Raw genomic sequence first — 15139 nt, forward strand, 5'->3', positions numbered from 1 at the left:
TATTGTTTTTTCACTTACAGACTATTTTTTATTGTCAGCTTTTTATGTTTTGTCGTTTACATCGTTTTATTGTGGATGATTTATAATTTTTCTATCATCATTGCCATTTCTGTTTTGTTTTACATTGCAAAACATTTGCATTGCAAACATTTTACATTATTATGTGAATACCTTTACAATAAGACACAAAACATCATGTTTATCACTTAATTTTACTTACTTTGCAATGTTTTTTCCACTTTCTTGTGACTCTTTTCTCTGCAGTTTCTTAGAAAATAGTGACTGGAATTACTGTTTTTTTTTTCTTTTTATTACTTCAATATATATCGTGCATATGTGGTGGAAGAAAAAATAAAGTTATTACTAATTACTATTACATACACAACTTACAGTGAGTGACTTATATTGGGACTCCATTTTATGCTATCTAAAGAGTACGTACAGAAACTTTTATTTTTTAAAACCCCTCACCGCAAGTGTTGACGTGATTGCAGGGATCTTTACGCGGATGGAGGTGTAGAACAATTGACAATAAACACATATCGTATGCCTCCGACAAAGTAAAAGCGTTTTGTGCAGCGGTTTCAGTTACCAGAATATCAATGATACGGTTTTCTCCAGAAGGCGTCGTTTGAAGCTTTGAAATCGCTGACAGCTGTTTTGACCCGGAGAAATGGAGCACATCCGAACGCCAAAGGTAGCTAACGTTTCTAGCTAATCGCAAATGGATCAGTCAGCAGCTCGGCCTTGTCTTTGGGCGATTTTTGTGGTGCTTTAGTGTGGTTACGTTTGCTGTATATCATTGTGTAGACTAAATATGTGTGGATCAGTCTAATGGCATTAGAGCTAACAGGTGTCGCCAGCAGCCTGGGGTGGCAGACGTGACGAGCATCAGTGAGCTGTTTGTTTTTCCCGTGCGGCAGATAGCTGGATTTTTTTTTTTTACATGTCACTGCACGCCCTATTAATGATTGAGTTAACGTTACACTATCAAGCCAGTCAGTGCATCCACTTAGACTGAACACATCAAGGAGGAACCAAGTTACATTGAAGCGTAATGGCACACTGATGGACCTTTCAGAAATGCAGTACTGTCTGTACACCTGATAGTGTTATAAGCTGTTCACACCCTTGTTGATCATTGTAGAACTGATCTCCTTATGTATCTAGACATTTATCCTAAACATAGAACCAAAACAACCAAAGACTGGGATTTTTCACACAGTCTGAATGCCTTTGGCTGGCCAAGCCAATCAGCTGACGTCCAAATCACTTACTGACCAAACTGAAGCCTAAAATCCCCTTAACAAGCAAGAATTGAATATTGCTGCAGTAAAGGCTTGGCATCACCAGAAAAGACACCAAACAGCTGGTGGTGCCTATGAATTGTAGGCTTCAGACAGTGATTGATTTCAAATCATTTGCAGCCAGATGTTAAGTATCATGACTTCATTTTTTTTGTTCAATGGCTCAGTTACATTTCATTCCATGAAGTTAAGCAACAAACTCATATACTGGTCACCCAATATGGAGCTACATACCATCAGGTTACAGCTGGTAGTCAAATCCAACATGCACAGGTAGAACAGTAACATTTAAACATCTTCTATACTTCTCTGTAGCTCACAAGCTGGGGACGCAAGCAAGGCCTACATTTTCTTGTATGTGTGTTTGTGAGGGTGTCTCCATTGAAAGCTGCGCTTTCTTTTATCATGTTAAAAAGCAGCGTGACCTAATTTTCGAGACTCCCAGATAATCGTAGTTTCCGACAAAGTACACACAGTTCTTAGGTAACATAATTGCCAATACTGGGATCAGGTGGGTGTGATTGCAGAATGGGTGTGGCCCCACTGTTGAAATCCTACCATTTGTTTGTTTAAATAAAACAGAACAGGAGGGCTTTGTTGCTATCCAGAAATAGCAGTGTTCACTTTGTGTAAAAAAGACTGCTGCTATTTATCTTTGTGAGAATATTTTCCTGGATGTTTTTGTTCTTAATTAGAATTAACCATGGAACCAGTCTCCATCAGAAATGAGTTGATGCTGGTGGGTGAATGCTGTATTTAAAGTATTTCTTAGACTGCATCATTGTTTAATATAAACATTCATATCAACTTTCAGAAGAGATGGAATAAGATGTTCCATCCCTCTTTCCCTCACTCACTAACTCACTCATTCACTAATACACACCCCTGACTTCCCTTACGTGCTTAGAAACCTGCCTATGACAGAGCTGTGTCCTGTTGGTTGCCAGGAGACAGAGATAGGTTAAACCATTTCATCATATCTGAGAGCAACAGGAAACCGGAAACAAAGGAGGGGATGTCTGAGTCAACAAGAGACCGCAACTGTGATGAATCATGCTTCTGGACAGTTAGCAGTGACAGCAGCAAACAGTCCAAATCAAACAGGCCAATAACCTTTTTGGCCTCAGAGTGGAGGTGGCTAATAACAGTTAGCATAGTGCACATGTATTTAATGTCCATCAGCAGTATTCTCCAACAGTTTCACAGAATATACGCCGGTCATGTTGTAACTGATCTTCTGTAATAGATAATAATATGCTAATGAAGTACCTTTACCTTAGACTGGAGGTTTTCTACCAAACCTTGTATAATGTTATGAATAACTGTTCTGACCACCAGGCGTTGTACAACCTGTTGTTTACTACAGCTACTGGACCACAACTTCTTGCTGTGTGAAAACTTGTGACTTAAGTTAATGTTCTACTGTGAGTATCTACTGTATGCGTGTTTATGTGTTAAGTTGGGGATGGAGGTATTGCAAAAACGTGACATGGCTACAACTCAGCAGTATAACGTTTTGAGTAAGCATGAGTTGTGTTTGGCTTGAGTTGGCAAGATCTGGTTAAATTAAGGTACAGATGGTTTATTTGCATAGTAGAGGGAGTTAGGAAAGATGTCCTGTATTCCTGTCATACAGCAAAGGGCCCAGGCTGGAATTGAAGCCAGGCTGCTGCAGTAAGGACTCGGCCTTGCTATCTGGTTCATGCTTTACCGAATTGGTTACCAGGTTCTACCAGGGACACCCCCATCATTTGTTTCTGTCCTATCCGGAAATCATTTGCATCGCACATTATAATGGAACTGGCAGCTGATAGAGAAAGCCAGGTGGTCAGGATTAGGTGGTTTGCCAGCTGTGACAGGTGCCAAGTACCACTTGGAGTCATTTTGCAACAGGTGCCATTCCTGTTGGCACAGTCCGTTTTCCTTCTTTTCAGTATTTAACTTGCCTAACCTCACAACCAGCTCAAGAAGTTAACCTTATTACTAACTACTATCTAACTGCTGACTAATGTTGTCATTACTTGTTTGTGTTTTGTTGGTAGGTGGAGCAGGTGCGGCTTTTGGATCGTTTCAGCAACAAATCCACAAATGGTACACTGTACCTCACAGCCACACATCTCATCTTTGTGGAGAACAGCTCTAACAACTCAACCTCCGCAGGGCAGGAGATCTGGGTGAGTAGTTCTGGTGGTGACTGCATTCTGCCAGTGTGACGGGTATCACTCACACACTCTCCTTTTCACCATGCACATCACATACTGATGCAGCCACCATGAATTTACTCTTGGTATTTTATTGGTGAAATGTGTAAAAGAAAAAACAGAAAACAGTTGGGCTCAATTCACAGTGCAAATCATTGTATACCACACTATAATGGGCGGACTTCCACAACTACATGACCACTTCTTCAGATGTCTTAGATATTTCACCAGGTTTGCCAAAGGTCAGAAGTGAAATGGTACAATTACAAGCATGCTACAATGCTACTGAGGATGCTGATTTGACAACACAGGCCTGTTTTTAGCCCTCTAATTAACATTTGTCAGTCTGCAATACATTATTTATGCACTCCCACGCTGGAAGGACTTATGCAGTGTAATGTTGCCAGTAGCAAAATCATTGCTGTTGCTGTCAGGAATTCACATCTGTTTTTTTTTTTTTCTGCAGCCAGTTTGATCTGTTTTTGTGCCCCTGAAGCACATTTTGAATGATGCTGAGATACTTGATGCTGAGATGAATGACAGATGTTTCAGTTGCAAATGAGTGCTGTAATTGAGCACCATAACAAAACTTCAGCTTCTGTGTGATGTTGCCTCTCTGCAGGCACACAGTGTGACCACCACAAGGAAGTCTGTAACTTGATTGAGAATGTGTGCATGTGTTTGTGGTGTGTTGGGCAAAAGGAGAGAATATGCAAGCCTGTCTGTAGTAACAGGGTTTGTGTAGAGGCCCATTATATAGTAACAAGGTGTTGACTCATGCCTCTGTGTTAGCATGTGAAGTGTATGTGTTTGTTTTCTGTCTCCACTTGAAAGAGGATTACTGTTCTAGCACGGGGGTCTGGCAGCAACAGTCATATATGGCATCCTGGTTTGCCGGGGATCCTCCTATTTTAATGTGAGAGAAACATGGAAGAAATAGACTAACTTTATTTAGAAGATGTGCAGTACTGGGCCTAGAGCAGTCATCTGAGACATAGGATTATTGGGAATTTATCCTTGGGAAATGATGTGGAAGAGTTTTGGTTTCATGTGATGAAATTTGAACACTGATATGCATGTTTTTTCACATGTTTCTGTCAATCTCAGAATCATGATATCACGTGGGATATGTGTGGTGATTTCATACATATGACTGAGCTCTACTTAATGACTTCTGCAGTTCTGCACATTTTAGTTAAACATTATATTTTGCTGTCTGTATGTAGATAGTAGCGCTGTACCTTCTGTATCCTGTTATATGTAATAATAAAACTAGTACTCTAGTATTTACATAGCGAGATTAGCTGGTCTGCATTTTGGAAATGTCTGTGTGGTATAAAATGCTTTGTGCAGCAGATCCTGGGCCATGACCACCTCCCCACCATCCTTCCTGCTGTATGTGCTGAGAAAAGGGAACTGTCTCTTTTACTTTTTTTTTGTTTGCTTGTTCTGGGCTTATCCTGGTGTAGCTTTCAGTTTTGTCTCCTACTGTTGTCCATTGTATGTTTTTTTATATAGCTGGTCCTGTTTGTGTTTGTAGGTGCTTTATGCATGTGCTATGGTTAGTATACTGCATGTATTTGCATTTGTGGAGGCAATTTACAACCAGAATTCCATCAGAATTTTGTCAGTGTTATTGTACTTCATAAAATATTAAAGAGCAGCTGAGTAAGTGTCAGTTTCAACAGCTGATGAGATCAGCATTTACGTGGTGTCTGCGGTTCACTAGTCATTACGCATGCTGGTGAATGTATATCTTTATAATATACCATGTGTGGAATCCCTGTTAAATTCAAAATGCACTCATTGAAGATGTTGATGAATGATACTCTATAATATTAAAACTGTGATTACATGGTAATATGGAGCACACTGCCAAGTTTTAAAAACTTTCCTCTGTTCAAAATACCTGTTCCTGTTATATTCTGAATTGTATCCATCCTTCATTCTTAGCTTAGGAGCTTTAGGAGCTTAGGAGCTTCAGATGCTGCAGTTGGCATAATGTTTTTGTAGGCATAAAGATTTTAAACATGCTGTCAGATTCTCTTCATTAGTTCTGATGACAGATGTAGGCGTGCAGCAGGTGAACCACTGCCAGGCTATGTAACTGTGCTTTTTAAAAGCCTCTCTTAGTGCATTAAGCTTACCTGAGGTGCAGAATATAATGAGAATCACAAAAATTTATTTTTTTTCTTTCAGTATAATTCAGTCAAGTAAATAGAAACAAATCAACAAATCAGCACCCAATTTAAACCAGCAATCCACTTAATATAATCAACTCTATCTATCTTTCTCTTTGGTCTGTCCCTGCAGATTCTGCATCACCACATAGCGTCTCTCGAGAAGCTCTCCCTGACCACCACAGGCTGTCCTCTGGTCATCCAGTGTCGTAACTTCAGAGTGGTTCACTTCGTGGTTCCGAGAGAAAGAGACTGCCACGACATCTACAGCTCACTCCTGCGTCTTCTACGGCCTGGTAGGTTTCAGTGTGTCTGTGTATGTTAAAATCTGTGTCTCTGCTCGTCCATTCTTAGGGATCTGTGTCCTATATTAACTTTCCATCCATTTGTTGCTTTCTTGCCCGCTCCTGTTCAACCCTTTTTACATATGTAATAGATATATTAACATACATATTTATTTGTAATTTATTGAGGCATCTCTTCTGCTTTTCTTCTCCTATGCCCAGTTTCCTATGAGGAGCTCTACGCTTTCTCCTACAACCCCAAACAGAACGACCAACAGAGAGAAGAAGGATGGCAGCTCATCGACCTGGGGGCAGAGTTTGAGAGGATGGGCGTCCCCTGCGACCAATGGCAGCTCACTGACGTCAACAGAGACTACAAGGTAGGCAGTTGGCTATATCTTGTAAACTGTACATCAGGACAAACACCTATTATGTCATGTTTGGTAACTGGAAGGACATATTGTCTATGCAAAGGAAGTGGCAAAATAAAACTTAAATGTGACATCAGCAAAACTGCTCACAAATGGAATAAAGCAAGCCCAGTAAAAATTATATTTGCTGACAGTTGTTGAACCTTGGCACCTTCTCTGTGTGCTATAAACCTCACCTGCCACAAAGAGTAGACACTTTGTTGATGTCACATTATTACTGAGCCATAAAGTGGAGCTGCCAGTATGCAAGCTGCACATTTTCTGCACAGTGCATTCAGGAAGTATTCGGACCCCTTCACTTTTTCTCACATTTTGTAATGAATTCTAAATCAATTCAGTTACAATTTCCCCTCAAAAACTGAAATATCATATTATATAAGTATTCATTTGCAATACTAATACCAATATCATGTCAACAATGAAGCATGGTAGTGGCAGCAACAGTCCAAACAGTCTAAAACATTTCCATCAGGAGAAAGATTCAGAAACAATGACAGTTAAAAAAAAACACAACATGAAAATACAAAACATATACATTAACAGAAAGCATGCTGCAAATACAGAAACAATGCACAAACAAATTCAACAGGTTCTGCAGGGAAGAGTGGCAGAAAATCCCCAAATCTAGGTGTAGGTGCAGAGCTTGGTGCTTCATTATCCAAGAAGACAAGTACCTGTGCTACAAGTAAGTGCTTTGTGCAAACACTGTCCAGGCTTGCCAGCTCAAACGTGAAGCAGGGCATTACTGTGTTGTAATAAGCTGGATATGAGTAAGGGTGTGGTGGTATTTTGGAAAATCTGTTATTATGCTGCACTGGGCATACCAGTTGGACATTGCCACACATGAATGCAGGTCCAGAAGAGGGCACTAGAGCTTCACCGTTAGCCCTTGTGCTAAATATTAGCTGCAACTCTAGTGAGACAGACAAACAAAACTAATCCAAAGTCAGATATTAAGGATCTAAAGAAAATTGGTATCTACTTTAAAGAAGTGATTGGTCTCAGGAAAGTCTATCATATTATGTGTCCTAAGTCCTAAGCATAGTTTTGCCCAATTACTGTTAACATTTTGATTTAGCACACGTGTGTTTTCCTGTGTGTGATTGTATATGTGACGTTTGTATGTTTTGTGTCTGGTTTTCAAGGTGTGTGAGACATATCCACGGGACCTGTACGTTCCCATCACAGCCAGTAAGCCTATCATCGTGGGGAGTTCAAAGTTCAGAAGCAAAGGACGTTTTCCTGTACTCACATACTTCTACCAGGAGAAAAAGGTACTAAATAAACTGCAATAACATTCACACAATTAGAGTACAAACTGTTTTACAGAGCAAAAAAAGTATTCTTTTTAGACATTTATTTTATTCATTTTGATTTGTTTTTCTGTTTTTTATAGTAGTTTATAGAGGAACATGAAAGGGGAAAAGTTATGATGAAAAGTAACAAGAGTGCTATTAGAGATATAGTAGCATTTAAGTTTGAGAAACATAATCCGTCACATATCTAAAAGCATGGAATCCATTTTCACTGGGCATTATTTTAAAAAAAGAAGCCAAACAAATGCCTTTTTTTGCAGCCCATAAGAGCAGCATTGTACTCTACATTACACCCACAGAACATAATTGTTTAAGGGGACAAACAACATATTTATACTTTTTAAAGTCGTACTAGTAAAAGAGCTAAAACATAGATTTTTCTTCAAGTTGGCACTAGAGGAGAGGCCACATGATTACTGTGACTGAAAGGGTGTATTCCCTAGGTTATAGGTATGTGCTAATCAAATTTCATTGGAATGTACACATGGGAATATGTCATAACGTGTGCAAAGTTGAGATTTTGTTCTACCACAATTATTAGGTATCACTGTTAGAGGCCAGTGAAATTTCAGGGAAATCTAGACAGTAGTTGTCAAGATATTAGAGGAACTAATGAACAGATGGGACTATTATTGGGCCCCGCAGAACAAAAACTATGTTAACAACATTTACAGTACTTTATCTGCATTAAAAAATGTATAAGCAACATGATCTATGCATACATTGCTAACATAAATGCATGAATACACTACTTTGTCCAGCATAAACACAGACACACACACACTCATATTTTGATTTCTAATTATCCAGTAAAATAGCTATTCTGCTTTCTATCCAACATTATGTGGGACTTGCTTTTCTGTGTCAGCTTGTCAAGACTCTAAACAGTGGCCTGGCCAAATGAACTGTCTGCACTCTGTATTGAATCAAATCAATTTTTGGCCCATGGACCTGGCTTTTTTTTAACAGAATGGGGACAAGCACAGCCTATATAGTTTACCACAAAATAGCTTAGTCATTATCAGTTATCCATTAAGGATAGGAGAGCTGAAACACGAATACTGGCTAATAAATTGCTATTGACATTTGACCTCCTGTCAGTTTGATCAGACACCAACAATTATTTTGTAGTTGCAGGAGGTGAGAAATGGAAGGAGATAATGAACTTGGTCAAGTGCTGCAGTTTTAGTTGATTTTATAGCAGCAGTACTTTGTATTTTTGTAACTGTTGTCATTCTGATCATTCTGCTCTAATCACCCTCACAGGCAGCAGTGTGTCGATGCAGTCAGCCTCTGTCTGGATTCAGCGCACGATGCTTAGAGGATGAGAGCATGCTGCAGGCCATCAGCAAAGCCAATCACAACAGCCGATTTGTCTATGTCATGGATACTAGGCCAAAGGTAGGGTGGTGATAGCCAAACCAATCCCTCCAAATTACATTAAGTTAAGTTAAAGTTAGAAATCAAACATTCTGTATTTATGTCTGGATTCAACACTGCATAAACTATTTGAAAAGATAGCAGGAGATTTAAAATGATTCATTTTTATTTGTTTCTGTCCTGCAGTTGAATGCACTAGCTAACCGAGCAGCAGGTAAAGGCTATGAAAACGAAGACAACTACTCCAACATCCGCTTCCAGTTTGTCGGCATCGAAAACATCCATGTAATGAGGACCAGCCTTCAGAAACTGCTAGAAGGTTAAACACATGCTACTTCACACATCAGCACACATATAAATCTATTTTAGCACCTATGAGTGGTACTTAATTAAACTGAACTATAATCTGCAAGTAGTCAGCAAATAGTTAATCTGGAATTACTCTGTCTGTTTCAGTGATTGGGACTCGGTCTCTTTCCATGAGTGACTATTTGGTTGGCCTGGAGAGTTGTGGCTGGCTGCGGCATATCAAGGCTATTGTAGATGCAGCTATATTTCTCACCAAGGTAAATTTCTCCCCTTTCCTTCCTCTGATTTTTGTTTCTGTAAAAGTGCATGCAGTAATTACCGTGGATGATACAAGCATCTCTGCCCTCTTTAAATCTGAACTACCCCCCTCAAACCTGCTCATCATTGGCATTATCTCAGGCGGTGACAGTGGAGGGAGCCAGCGTGTTGGTTCATTGTTCAGATGGATGGGACAGAACGGCCCAGGTCTGCTCCCTGGGGGCATTGCTCATGGACCCTTATTACCGTACCATCAAGGGCTTCATGGTAACACACACACACACACACACACACACACACATACACACACATACACACAATTTGGCACTAGCTTTAAAAGGGACTAAAGAGTTGATATGAATATAAATATCTTCTTGAGTGTTTGTGTCTCTTGTGTCATACTTGCTTTTCCCTTAAATTTATCCTTTAGGTACTGATTGAGAAAGACTGGATCTCCTTTGGTCACAAGTTTGCTGACAGGTGAGGTTTCATTCATACTTGGATCACAGTCATAACTATTGTCCATTAACTAGTATATATAATATATATATATATATATATATATATATATATACACACTATTGCCGACTCAGGAAGTGGCATGGGCTATCACTCCTCAAAGCCAGGAATACTGTAAATCAGGATGGAGTGCATTATATGTGACAGTCTCAAATGGAGTACACTCATGGGTGCATTTCATGGAGGAAAATGTGATAGTTCCTGTCAGGGTCAGTGCCTGTGGACTGGTGGACTGAGGTGGTGGTTCCTATATTTAAAAAGAGGGATGGGAGGCGCCAAAAGCACCTTCAATGCACATGAGCATCAGAACTGGACCACAGGGTGGCCTGTTAACTGTATAAATATCGTTTTCTTATGGATGGCCAGGTGCGTGTGTGTCGCTTACCTGGTGAAGACAAGCTGGCAGATGCTTTAGTGATGCAATGTTCTGCTGAGAAACTTTGGGTCCTGGAATTCATGTGGCTGTTGATGACCAAACACACCCCTTCATGGAAATAATATTCTGTTTTGAGGAACACAACAAGAAGTTCGAGGTATTGACTTGGCGTCCAAATTCTTCGGATCTCAATCCAGTCAAGCGTCAGCATGTGCTGGAAAAACAAGTCTGATCCATGGAGGCCCCACCTTGCAGCTTACAGGGGTTAAAGGATGTGCTACTGACAACTAGGTGCCAGATACCACAGCATACCTACAGGCATCTAGTGGAGTCTATGCCTCGAGGGGTCAGGGCTGTTTTGGCGGCAAAAGGGGGACCTGTTCTTCTAGTATTAGGCGGGTGGTCATAATGTTATGGCCGATTGGTGTATATACTCTTTATACTACTTAATTATTTCTTTAATAGCTGATGTGTGACTGTTATTGTGTACCTGCAGGTGTGACCAGCTGGATGGGGACTCAAAGGAGGTGTCTCCTATTTTCACTCAGTTCCTGGAGTGTGTCTGGCAGCTGACGGAGCAGTTCCCACAGGTGTGTGGGAGCATGAGAGCTATATTTTATTTACACAGATGTGCAGTATGTTCCTTACACGCAGTGCAGTGTATTTTATTGTATTTATTTAATGATAACCTTCTCTTTAGGCGTTTGAGTTCAGTGAGTGGTTCCTGCTGCAGATCCATGAACATGTCCACTCCTGTCAATATGGAAACTTCCTCGGCAACAATCAGAGACAGAGAGAGGAGTTGCAGTGAGTCCAACACACACATATTTGTGTAGAGCAGCAAGTCTTACACGCTGGCTATGGTTATGACAACTCAACATAGATTAAAAAAGATTAATGAAGCAACCTAAGTAAAGACAGACGTGTCTTTTTATTCAATCACTTATATTGACTGTGTTTCTGTTACCTATATCTGCACTGGAAACATGAATATGTGCAGAGGTCAGTATAACATAATGAAGCTTGGAGCCTCTCTTTCTGATAGAAAACATAAATACATTTCTGATTTTATGGTGAGCTTATTGTATGTGAAAGCATAATTCATTTAGGTTTTTGAAGACCTGAGCGGTCGCCTAATTGGACTATGTTTAAGCTTATGTGTTGCATATCTCTCTAACTACTGTTTTGTGTTCAAGGCTCAGAGAGCGGACACACTCACTGTGGGCATATCTAATGAGCGAAAAAGACAACTACTTGAATCCATTCTACAGCCCCGCATACTCTGAATCACACCCTGTATTGGAGCCCTCCACCCTGCCTTACCATTTCAAGTCAGTACAGCCTGCTGTTGTTAGATATTCATAGTGTTGTACTTTAATTCTCAGTTTTCATTCCATAAGAAATCTTACCTTTGTGTTAATGTGGACCTGTGTTTCTCAGGTTCTGGAGGAACATGTACCACCAGTTTGATCGGTCCATGCACCCACGTCAGTCTATCCTCAAAACCATTCTGACTCTGAGAGAGAACAGCCGCAAGGCAGAGAGCACATTGCAAGCACTTGAGAGTGTGAGTTTACACATAGATTTTATCCATGAAGCATCTATTTTAAAGTAGACATTCTTCTTTCCTTGATTTTTTAAAAATAAAATGCCATACTCACCCAAAAAAAGAGCGGCCTTGGTTCCATTTTCTTTCCAACTTCATTATCCCAAGTTCATGAGTTAATTATCTTGTGTGGACAACAAAGCTTTGTCTTGTGATAGAGAATAAGACCAACATTATTTTGAGACAAGATAATTATTTTATTATTGTTGTCTTGAGATAGAATAATTGCAACCAGCTGATCACAGTTGATAACATACATTACGTTTACTTTCCAAAAACATTTTTAGTTCATTCATATAAAAATGCTTAATGCTTAATTCACATTTCTGTGTTGTTCTCTTCCTTCGTCTCGGTCCAGAAGCTCCAACAGCTCGGTGTGACCCCCATCGCAACATCCGATCCCCCTGCACCTCCTCCCACCAGAGACCAGCGCTCCAACTCGAACGCGCTCCCGCCACGTCCCGACTCCCTCATCCTGGGGGCGCCCATCAACCACAAAGAAGTGCAGCGGCAGGTGGAGGACGACGAGCAGGAGGAGGTGGGCGAGGAGGCCACGGAGAGCACCGACACGGAGCGGACAGTAGAGGGCAGCAGCGGCACTGAGAGCAGGAAGCAGAGCTACGGGGAGCTGGAAGGGACATACAACACTGAGCTAGCTAAAGAAGAGCCGGCTGTTGTCAGTCTGGAGTTCGGAGTGGCACGCATGACCTGCTGAGTCCAAACAGGGGTATTGTGGGATACTGAGGGACAGGCGTGACTGAAAGAGAAGACTGAAAGCGTGTGCATGTCAGAGGAAAGCTGGTGTTCTGTATGTGGTCAAGTGCTCATTACAAAGTGGTCCTGAATGGGCCGAGTGGATGAAGTTGTATGTCTGTATAGTTTAAATCTCTATGGCAAGCCTCATTATTATGTCATATATTGCACATATAGAAAAAAGGCTCGTTTTTTTATGAATGTTGAAAAGCACTATAGGGAGGTAATGAATAGAAAAAGAGAATAAACTCATCCAAAAAAATTGTGAGTCTTCTAGTTTGTCCAGTTTATAATCCATATTGAAAATGTGTTCCCTTAATATTGCTAACAAATGGCCACATTTTCAATATGAAAACACACACAAATCACATTTTTTGGCACCAGAAATATTTAATTTCATCCAAAGGCTTGAGTCCAATCTAATCTGAATGTTGCTTGTGACCTGAGCTGATTTTACTCCAGCAGATTGCGAAAGGAAAAAAAAAAAAACACATCACATTCTACATCATTAAAGATAATCTAGCACTGGAAATTATGTTGAGCCAAAATTTGGCTGCACCACTAACTGCGTCTAACTAAATGCAGTAGTGAGAGGCCGTCACTTTAACCACTAATGTGACAACAGATCAGGTGCAGCTGTCAACTGCCACCCTCATTGATCATATAATCCTATTTTACCTCTCCCATTGATCAGATAATCTGACATCCTAATGTGCATTGATCCCAAAATCCTATTGGTCTCCTCTGTCTGCCATGTCCAGTGACTTATGATTTATGACAGCTGACTGGGATCAGGGGTCACTGTCACACATACACTGAGGACAGACAAGGTCAACAAGTCTGCTCGTGTCTGCAAGTCTTGTCGGTTGTAAGACCTGACTGCTGGACTTTTTCAATAAAGAGAATTTTAAAGAAAAATGTTTTTAAAAATTGCCACAAATGATCCATGCTTTTTCTTTAAGTCTCCTTTAGATTCTGTTCACATCAGGTCAATCAGACTGTATATGCCAAAGCTGGATGTTGAAATACTTTGCAAAAAGTATTTAGATTAATATTGCTGTCATCACACACCCATATTTTAACTGGGTTAGGTTTACTGCCCTGGGGATGTAGCGTAGGAATTTAGGCCAGAGGTTCACATTTATTTTTGAGCCAGACTGTGTGTTTTGGCTCAGCTTATCTGTTGAAACCATAATAATTCTGTGTTAATACCAGACTAAGGTTGTAAATTTGCTTCATATCAAAGCTCAGATTTGGATTTGATTTACTGTAAAAGCATGTATTTCCCTCACTGAGTTTGGTGCAGACAGGCAAGATGTTAAACCTGCGTATTTGTCTGCAATGCAAAATCACCACCATTTGCATAGATTTTGTTTACAGTGTGTTTTCCATGCTCTCAGGCCCACAATTATACCACCCTAAACTGTTCATTCTGCTGTGTTATATCCAGCCTGTGTGCTATTTAATACTTTGTGGAATTTGTGCTTACAGTTTTTGCAGTGAACTTGCTCCATCAACTCCACTCTCTTCACCAGTTCCGCATACTGTAGGGATAAATGGGGTTTTGTACTTTGCACACACACACACACACACCACACACACACAAGCACATTCACACAGCCATCAGACAAACTGACCACTGGCCCCAGACAAATCAGTGCCTGTGAGTAAATAAACATATCATTATTCAGCTATAACAGCTGCAGTAGAGATTGCCTGGCACTGCAATGTGATGTATATACCCCCTTTTCCTAGTCTTTAAATGAAGAGAAAAAAGACTGGTTATAACTGGTGCCAAGAGAACCTAACCAAGGAGAATATATATATATATATATATATATATATAAAGTTTTCACTTTTATATTTTACCTCTCTCTTGCTCTTCTCCATGGTTGTTTATGCAACTTTACCTACCTTGTGTAAAAGTGTATTATGCCTTATTTAAATTCCAAATTCCTATCTTACAGTGTACAAGTAATTTCATTAAAATGCTTGAATATGCATAATATTAAGGAAGTCATTCAAAGTAAAGTTGTCAATTACCATAGGGTATTCTGGTGTATGTGACACATTTGTTGACAAAGTAGTCAGGTTAATGCACCGCTAACACTATGTCACTGCTCTCTGTGTTAAGGCAGTCTTCCTGTAGCCTACTTGTGCATGTTATCTCACATTAAACATTAAGAAGTCTCTCCTAGAGACGAGCTGCTGAGGGCTCT

The 15139-nt window shown here is 40.2% G+C and overlaps 1 protein-coding gene across 1 annotated transcript; it reads left to right on the top strand.

Annotated features, from left to right (window-relative positions):
• The first annotated feature begins 479 nt into the window (after nucleotides 1–479).
• Nucleotides 480–14720, top strand: mtmr6 (myotubularin related protein 6). The gene is made up of 15 exons (XM_018702030.2): nucleotides 480–697; nucleotides 3350–3481; nucleotides 5822–5984; nucleotides 6195–6352; nucleotides 7549–7677; nucleotides 8986–9120; nucleotides 9286–9418; nucleotides 9556–9665; nucleotides 9808–9933; nucleotides 10097–10146; nucleotides 11058–11151; nucleotides 11262–11368; nucleotides 11758–11892; nucleotides 12002–12128; nucleotides 12526–14720. Exons 1-15 carry the CDS (start codon nucleotides 674–676, stop codon nucleotides 12880–12882), a joined length of 1980 nt encoding a protein of 659 aa, XP_018557546.1. The 5' UTR covers nucleotides 480–673; the 3' UTR covers nucleotides 12883–14720.
• Nucleotides 14721–15139: the final 419 nt, after the last annotated feature.

This window comes from Lates calcarifer, linkage group LG24 (assembly GCF_001640805.2).
Source record: "Lates calcarifer isolate ASB-BC8 linkage group LG24, TLL_Latcal_v3, whole genome shotgun sequence".
NCBI lineage: Eukaryota > Metazoa > Chordata > Actinopteri > Centropomidae > Lates > Lates calcarifer.

Bases quoted from the DNA above. Each gene is read 5' to 3' on its own strand.
- mtmr6 (XM_018702030.2), top strand. From the start codon at position 674: ATGGAGCACATCCGAACGCCAAAG. The intron at 9,934-10,096 runs GTAACACACACA...TTTATCCTTTAG, and splicing joins GTACCATCAAGGGCTTCATG to GTACTGATTGAGAAAGACTG. The intron at 12,129-12,525 runs GTGAGTTTACAC...GTCTCGGTCCAG, and splicing joins CATTGCAAGCACTTGAGAGT to AAGCTCCAACAGCTCGGTGT.